We start from the raw sequence: 8,991 nt of genomic DNA on the forward strand, positions 1-8,991 counted from the left end.
TTAGAAAGGTACGTAGTGTGTGTGTGTGTATATACACACACATGTTAGTATTCTTTAGTCATAGTCTATTTATTCATAATGCGAATTAAAAGGATTAAACAATATTTATATATATTCCACTTTTATACAATATTAGTATTTAGTTCCTTCAGACTCTTATTTTGACACTGCAAACCGGAAGCAACGTTGTGATGTGCGTAACTTCACTTCCGTCTACGTCCTTCTCTTCCCCTCTTCCTCTCAGATGATGGACACTCAGAAGGTAAGAATCTGATCAGCGATGATCAATAATAACAGGTCACGTGTCCGCTGACGGGTCGATACCACGTGGAGGAGAGAGGGAGAGAAAGAAAGAGAGTTAGCTCGCTGCTAGCTGTTAGCAGGCAAAGTCCTCTCTCTGGTCGAGTGAGCATCACTTTGAAAGGGATTTACAGATAAGACTATCTCCTTATGTTAGTCTCTACCTGTCTGTTAGTCTCTCTCTCTCTCTCTTAGTCTCTCTACCTGTCTGTTAGTCTCTCTCTCCCTCTTAGTCTCTCTACCTGTCTGTTAGTCTCTCTCTCTCCCTCTTAGTCTCTCTACCTGTCTGTTAGTCTCTCTCTCTCTCTCTCCCTCTCTTAGTCTCTACCTGTCTGTTAGTCTCTGTCTCTCTCTTAGTCTCTCTATCTGTTAGTCTCTCTCTCTACCTATCTGTCTGTCTCTCGCTCTCTCTCTCTGTGTAACTCGACCTCTATAAAATATTTAGAAGGTACATTCAGGTACTAACAAAACTATGAGGACACGTGAACTACCAGAGTCCTGAAGGTGATGATGATGAAGGTGATGATCATTGCACCACCTGCTAACCTGTCAGGTGTTTGTTACCAGGAAGCTCTGTGCAGGATCATCAGCACGTTGGCCAATAAGAATGAAGAGCTACACAACTTCCTGGAAACGGTCGACAACACACTGACGGGACTCCAGGTCAGCAGCTGATTGGCTAGGAGGGAGTTAAGGGAGGGGCTTAGAGGGGGGGGGGGTGATCGGAGCTGGAAAGACAACCAAGTAAACTTCTCTCCATCCAATCAGGAGGAGTCATGTAACGTGACAACTGAGCTGGAGGCGGAGCTTGAGCAGCTAAGCTCCGCCCTGGCAGAGAAGGGGGCGGAGCTTCATGATGTAATTAAAGAGGAGAAGCATAGGAAAGAGGCGGAGCTTCAGGTAACCACTGTCTTATATTTATCGTTATATAATTTGATAAACTCAGATGTTCTTTCAGGCTTCGCTCCTCAAATGTTCTCCAAGTTGAATCCTTCATGTCCGCCTCATGAAGTTGAAGAACATCTAAAGAGTTTGATGTTCTCTCTGCTGTGTTGTTCCAGAAGCAGGAGGCGGAGGGGAGGGCCGCTCTGCTGTCGTGTGAGCAGCTGCTGCACTTCGCCAATCACACGCTGACCATCACCAACGAAGAAGAATTCATCCAGGTAGCACATATCCTCGTGGAAAGTGATCATATGAGAACTGAAAGTATATTTAATAACTCATTTAATCTGTTTTCTTTTTCAGGCTGCAAAACAAATCAAAGAACGGTTTGTTCTTTCTCTCTTTTCCTCGTTGATTTCTACTCCGACATTAAAACACTTTAAACCAATCAGAGTTCAGAATTCTGACCGAGCCACAGTAACCCCGCCCCCCCCCCCCCCCCCGTTGCCAGGGTAACCATGGCTGCAGCGTTCCGCCTGACGACTCGTCCGCTGGTGTCAGAGAACATGTCCAAGTTCACCGTCGACTTCAGCTCGGAGAGGGCGGGGCTTATGAGACTTCACTTCCTGCCCGGTGAGCTGTTGTTGTTGTTGTTGTTCTTCAATTTTTTCTTTTTCTTCTCTGTTTTTTGTTTCATGTTTTGTTTCATTTGTTTATCTTTGTTGTCTACATTGTATTTGTTGTTTACGTTATCTTTGTTGTTGTTTACAGTATCTTTGTTGTTTGCATTATCTTTGGTGTTTACATTATCTTTGTTGTTGTTTACAGTATATTTGTTGTTTACATTATCTTTGTTGTTTACAGTGTCTTTATTGTTGTTTACAGTTCCCAGAGCTCCAGAGATCGATGTCTCCATCTGCGTCACCCGTGACAACAGCATCGTGGTTGCTTGGCAACCATCCGGCGAGGCCGACGGCGACAGCGGACCAATCAAACGCTACGAACTAGAATACCGGAAAACGAACCGGGACGACTCGCTGAGAGCCGCAGGAGATGCATGCTGGGAAAAAATCCACGACATCAGAGAGACACACGTAACCATCTCAGGTGAGAGGTCAGAGGTCACGTTAGCCGCATGCTAACAAGTTAGCCTCAACCATTTAAATTTGTAATCATGTGTTTATTATAAAAGTGATAAAGAATTAAATATTATAAGATTTTAATTCACCTAATTATGAAAATAATGTGTTTAATTAATTTCAATTACTTTATTCTGAAAAGTAAGTTAATCATTTAATATAATAATGAATTAATACAAATGTCCGTTTCAGGTCTGAAGTTCGATTCCCGCTTCGTGGTCGTTCGAGTTCGAGCCAGAAACAAAGCGGCAGCCGGCGAGTTCTCTGAGCCGGTTGCCATGGAAACCAGAGGTGATCACATGAGTGGCTGGACTGATCCGAGAGACACGGAGACATTTTATACATATTTATGTCTTTATTTTTGTTAATTGGTTTATTGTCACTGAAATTCTCTTTGAACTTATTAATTTTGTTCCTATGATTAATAAGAGTCTTTTTCTTTTATTGTGAAGGAACTTGTGAGATTTCTCCCCGAAAATATCTGCGTGTCATGCAGTTTAACTTGATATCTTCTTCTTCTTCTTCATGTTTAATTGCAGCGTATAACTTCTTCTTCTTCTACTTGTTTAATTGCAGCGTTTAACTTCTTCTACTTGTTTAATTGCAGCGTTTAACTTCTTCTTCTACTTGTTTAATTGCAGCGTTTAACTTCTTCTTCTTCTACATGTTTAATTGCAGCGTTTAACTTCTTCTTCTACTTGTTTAATTGCAGCGTTTAACTTCTTCTACGTGTTTCATTGCAGCGTTTAACTTTGGCTTCGACGCGGTGACGGCTCACGCGGAGCTGAAGGTGGAGGGGGACACTGTGACCTGGGAGCCTCAGGGGGTCAAAGGTCACGACCCCCGGCTGAGGGGGAAGGAGAGCAGGAGCAGGTGAGGCATCGTCACGGCGCCGCGGTGGTCACCTGGTCCTGAGCCGGTTTAACCTCTGCTTGTGTCCGTGTGTTCGAGCCCCGCGTCCTGCAGGCGGCGTCCTCTGCCTCCCGCTCAGGTACAGACAGGTTGCCTTAGCAACCATTCTCCATCCGCCATCACTCACTCCATGCGGCCAATCACATCGCTGCTGACGTCACATCCGCGTCTCTATAACTCTGCTTAACTTCATTTTGTTTACTTGTTGTTCTTTTCAGGTTGAGTTAATATGAAGCTTGTCGTCTCTTCCATCTGCTCTACTCTTGTCCATTTAGAATGTATTTCTATAAAGTAAAGTACTTATATGTAGTACAATATTAGGATTGTGGTGATTTTATTACTTTTTAATCAACTTAAAGTTAAATATTATTTTGTGTTTTTCATCGCTTTGTCACGACCTCATTGGCTGTTTCACCTCCGTGCTCCACCTTTAATGACTTTAATCACTTTAATAACTTTAATAACTTGACTTTAATGAGTCCTGGTGTCTGATTGGTCCTCAGCAGCCGGAGCGCCACGCCGTCGCCCAATAAGACGGCAGCCAGCCGAGCAGGACGCGAGCGATTCGCTGGAGAGTCGTACACCGTGCTGGGTACATGAACACATGAATACATGAACACATGAAGACGTAAATACATGAAGACATGAATACATGAATACAAGAAGACATGAACACATGAAGACATGAAGACATGAAGACATGAACACATGAAGACATGATACAAGAAGACATGAAGACATGAAGACATGAATACAAGAAGACATGAAGACATGAACACATGAAGACATGAATACAAGAAGACATGAATACAAGAAAACATGAACACATGAAGACATGAATACAAGAAGACATGAATACAAGAAAACATGAACACATGAAAACATGAACACATGAAGACATGAATACAAGAAGACATGAAGACATGAATACAAGAAGACATGAATACAAGAAAACATGAAGACATGAAGACATGAATACAAGAAGACATGAATACAAGAAAACATGAAGACATGAAGACATGATACAAGAAGACATGAATACAAGAAAACATGAAGACATGAAGACATGATACAAGAAGACATGAATACAAGAAAACATGAACACATGAAAACATGAACACATACAATGAAGACATGAATACAAGAAAACATGAAGACATGATACAAGAATACATGAAGACATGAAGACATGATACAAGAATACATGAAGACATGAAGACATGATACAAGAATACATGAAGACATGAAGACATGATACAAGAATACATGAAGACATGAAGACATGAATACAAGAAGACATGAATACATGAAGACATGAAGACATGATACAAGAATACATGAAGACATGAAGACATGATACAAGAATACATGAAGACATGAAGACATGATACAAGAATACATGAAGACATGAAGACATGATACAAGAATACATGAAGACATGAATACATGAAGACATGAAGACATGATACAAGAATACATGAAGACATGAAGACATGATACAAGAATACATGAAGACATGAAGACATGAAGACATGATACATGAAGACATGAATACATGAAGACATGAAGACATGATACAAGAATACATGAAGACATGAAGACATGATACAAGAAGACATGAATACATGAAGACATGAAGACATGATACAAGAATACATGAAGACATGAAGACATGATACAAGAAGACATGAATACATGAAGACATGAAGACATGATACAAGAAGACATGAATACATGAATACAAGAAGACATGATACAAGAATACATGAAGACGTAAATACATGAAGACATGAAGACATGAATACATGAAGACAAGAAGACATGATACAAGAATACATGAAGACGTAAATACATGAAGACATGAAGACATGAATACAAGAAGACATGAATACATGAAGACAAGAAGACATGATACAAGAATACATGAAGACGTAAATACATGAATACATGAAGACATGATACAAGAATACATGAAGACATGAAGACATGATACAAGAATACATGAAGACATGAATACATGAACACATGAATACAAGAAGACATGAAGACATGATACATGAACACATGAAGGCATGAATACATGATACAAGAATACATGAAGACATGAATGCATGAAGGCATGAATACATGAAGACTTGAAGACTTGAAGACATGAAGACTTGAAGACATGAATACATGAAGACATGAATACTTGAAGGCATGAAGACATGAATACATGAAGACATGAATGCATGAAGGCATGAATACATGAAGACATGAAGACTTGAAGACATGAATACATGAAGACATGAATACTTGAAGGCATGAAGACATGAATACATGATACATGAATACCTCATATTGACACTACAGCTGATGCTCTTCACGTCTTTAAAATATCAACATTCATTTATACATATTTTATATTTGGTATACATTTTAAGTCAAAACATTAAATACATACATTTTGTTTTCTAGTCATTTTCAAATATTGATTGAAAATATAAAAGACAAAATCTGATATTTGACCTCTTACATTCTTTTTATAGTTATTATTCATTATTCTTGCCGGTTTTTATTTAATAAGTTGCAGTTTTAGTTTCAGGTTAAGATTTAAATGGCAGACTTTTATTTTGAAGGTTGCAACTGACTGTTGTCTGTTCCCTCTGTCTCCTAGGTGACCAGGAGATAACAGGTGGCTGTCACTACTGGGAGCTCCGCCCCCTCGCGGACTGGAAGTCGTTCAGTGTGGGCGTGGCCTATCGGGCCAGTCTGGGCCGTTTTGACCAATTGGGGAAGAGCGCCGGTTCGTGGTGCCTCCACGCCAGCCAATGGCTGCAGAGCTCGCTCGCCGCGAAGCACAACAACAAAGCCAAGCCTCTCGATTGGCCGCTGCCTCAGCGAATCGGAATCTACTGCGACTACGACAACGGTGACGACTGAATACTTGATTCAGAGTTGTCGACGTCGTCTTCGGCTTCACGTCCTGAGCTTTGTGTTTCAGGAGACCTGTCCTTCATGGACGCCACGCGGCCACGCCTCATCCACGCCTTCAAAATAAAGTTCAGCCAGCCGCTGCTGCCCGCCTTCACAGTGAGTACCCCAGTACTACCCTGTAGTAGTACCACACTATAGTACTACACTGTAGTAGTACCACACTGTAGTACTACACTGTAGTAGTACCACACTATAGTACTACCCTGTAGTAGTACCACACTGTAGTACTACACTGTAGTAGTACCACACTGTAGTACTACATTGTAGTAGTACCACACTATAGTACTACATTGTAGTACTGACTAGTAGAACTGTGTTGCAGGTTTGGTGCGGCGGGATCACCATAACAACGGGCCTGCAGGTGCCGAGCTTCATGGGTAATTTCCTCTCCAACAATCGGAGCCTCAGCAACTTGTCGCAGTAAATCAACTCATCACCTGTTTATATTTTTAATAGTTATTATTTAATTTATTTAATTTGTATTTATTAATTTGTATTCATGAATTTTAATTTATTCCAGAAATAGTATAATATTACATGTATATAGAACATACTTGTGAATTGTTGTCTTTATGAAATATAAGATAAATGTGATATTTTAATAAGATATAGATTATTGATCACAGTATGGACAGAAGCCATAGTTTTAATTTGAGCTTTTAATTTGAAGATGTGTAATATTGCTGTTTGCAAACTATAGAAAACTATATTAACTATGAAAACATGTAACATGAAGTCATCGTCTCCAAGATGAAACGTGTTGTTTTTAAATGTAGGACTTTTATTTTGAAGAAAGCATAAGGAAGAAAACATTGCCTATTCCCTCTGGCTTTTATTTTGAAGGCTGCAACAAGCTGTGATTATGTGGACGTAAATTATATATTTGAAGTTTGTGTAAAAGACTTTTATTATATTTATTATGTTAATATCTGACCTGGAATCAGTTAATTCATACGGAAGGGTTTGTATTGATCATCATGTTTTAGTTATTGATTCTTTATGTTTTCGTTATTAATTCTTTATGTTTTAGTTATTGATTCTTCATGTTTGTTGACATCAGCTCTGATTAAATGTTTTATAGATAACTTTATAATTAACTGTGAAAAATATAATAAAGCATAAAACTATCAGAAGCACTGATGTGAAAGCTTTTATTGTGAAACTTCAGATCAGTTTACCAGATATTGAACTGGTCTGAGGTCAGTGGGAGAAACAGTGGATTAGCATTAAGAGCTAATTAAGAGCTAATCCTCCATTGAGTCTGAGGGAGGGAAGGAAGGAGGAGGGAGGAGGAGGGGGGCGACTCCTGGTTGCATAGTAGTCTCTGCTTCATGTGTTAGAGCTGCATTCTCTCTCCTGACCACCACCTGTGTGCGTGCGTGTCATCACACAGGGTGGCTGTGAAGCGTCTAGTGCAGTAGTGCAGAAGTGCTTGTAGTTAGTGCATGCTGCATGTTGCATGCTGCCCTCTGCTTGCAACTCTCTGCTTTCAGCTACCGCCGCTGGCTAGCTCCCTCATAGGGGGTGAAAAGAGGAGCCGAGAGCGTAAGTCTCCTCTGCCAGTACATAGCCTCTCCACCACCTCCTGCAGTGCCTCCTCGTGGCCACACATGGTAACTGGGTACCCTGCGGTCCCAGGCTAAACTGCAGGGGATCTCGGAGCAGCAGTGGGCCCCAGAGATGCGGTGTGCAGGCCCACCACAAGGTGGACATGCCCTGGCACCCATCAACCACCGCCCCAGCTATGGGCAGATAGCCCCACTGCCTTGTGGGTTAGCCTCTTGAGGCAGGGCTAAGGGAGCAGACCCCAACAGAAAAGCAATGCGCTGGCGGTGCGCAATAGGCGGGCCTAAACACAGCCAGGACCCGGCAGCCTCCTGCAGCCAGGATGGGGAACTGGTCGTCCTGGGCTCACCCATGCCACCAGATGTACCTCACCATGGCGAAGATAGTGCTACTGGGGATAGCGCGCCTCCAACGGCACTGTAAATAATCTCTTTGCGCAGGTATCCACCTCTGACCACGGTGAATACTCTGGATCCACATCTGGTTGAAGACTGGCGACGGGAGCAGGTTTGAATAGACTGGGAGCTTCTAGTCAGAGCCCTGCACGTCAGCGGCACAGGATATTGGTCGCTATCAGCTGGGACTGAGTGGCAGCTGATCTCGGCAGCACCCTGTGTGACTGAGCAGCCCCTATTTAGGGACCACACTGCTCACCTCAATCCGAGGAGGGGCCTAGAAAAGGTGGCCTAAAAAATGCCCACTCAACTCGCACCTGGACAGGATACCGCACCTGTCGGGTCATTCCACTTCTGCGGTCGAAACAGAAGCATAAAAACCCAAATCCTAAAACTGGCAACATGGAACGTAAGAACCCTCCTGGACTCCTATGGCAGAACCGAAGACCTCACAGAAGAACAGCACTGATTGCGGCCGAGCTGAGGCGTTACAACATCGACATCGCCGCACTTTGCGAGACCAGGCTCCTTGATGAAGGGTCGCTGATAGAGGAAGGGTCTGGTTACACCTTCTTCTGGAAAGGCTATCCCCCAGGTGGACAACATCTGCACGGTGTGGGACTGGCCATCAAGAATACACTGCTACCAAGACTCACTGAAACACCTGTGGGCATCAGTGAAAGACTGATGACCCTCCGTATCCCCCTGGCGAAGAACCGCTTTGCTACACTTCTTAGTGTGTATGCGCCAACACTGCCATCCGACACTGAGGTTAAAGACTCATTCTATCAGTCACTGGATGAGGCTCTCCACCGGATCCC

General features: G+C 42.4%; 1 protein-coding gene across 4 annotated transcripts; it reads left to right on the plus strand.

Moving 5' to 3' along the window:
- The first annotated feature begins 105 nt into the window (after positions 1 to 105).
- Positions 106 to 7,345, plus strand: fsd1l (fibronectin type III and SPRY domain containing 1-like). Of its 4 annotated transcripts, none has more exons than XM_056432973.1 (13): positions 106 to 262; positions 868 to 963; positions 1,069 to 1,200; positions 1,362 to 1,463; positions 1,546 to 1,568; positions 1,694 to 1,815; positions 2,068 to 2,289; positions 2,514 to 2,612; positions 3,065 to 3,194; positions 3,737 to 3,825; positions 5,890 to 6,144; positions 6,217 to 6,305; positions 6,519 to 7,345. In XM_056432973.1, exons 1-13 carry the CDS (start codon positions 245 to 247, stop codon positions 6,588 to 6,590), a joined length of 1,449 nt encoding a protein of 482 aa, XP_056288948.1. In that variant the 5' UTR covers positions 106 to 244; the 3' UTR covers positions 6,591 to 7,345. The 4 variants fall into 4 exon arrangements, with proteins under 4 accessions (XP_056288948.1, XP_056288947.1, XP_056288946.1 ...); XM_056432972.1 differs by having other exon boundaries at positions 110 to 262; positions 3,740 to 3,825; positions 6,532 to 7,345; XM_056432971.1 differs by having other exon boundaries at positions 111 to 262; positions 6,532 to 7,345.
- Positions 7,346 to 8,991: the final 1,646 nt, after the last annotated feature.

The sequence above is a fragment of the Pseudoliparis swirei genome, chromosome 15 (genome assembly GCF_029220125.1).
Source record: "Pseudoliparis swirei isolate HS2019 ecotype Mariana Trench chromosome 15, NWPU_hadal_v1, whole genome shotgun sequence".
In the NCBI taxonomy this organism is placed as follows: Eukaryota; Metazoa; Chordata; class Actinopteri; order Perciformes; family Liparidae; genus Pseudoliparis; species Pseudoliparis swirei.

Excerpts from the sequence above, each read along its gene's own strand:
- fsd1l (XM_056432971.1), top strand. Across the intron at positions 1,569-1,693 it reads GCAAAACAAATCAAAGAACG|GGTAACCATGGCTGCAGCGT; the intron begins GTTTGTTCTTTC and ends CCCCGTTGCCAG. Across the intron at positions 6,145-6,216 it reads CTACTGCGACTACGACAACG|GAGACCTGTCCTTCATGGAC; the intron begins GTGACGACTGAA and ends TTTGTGTTTCAG.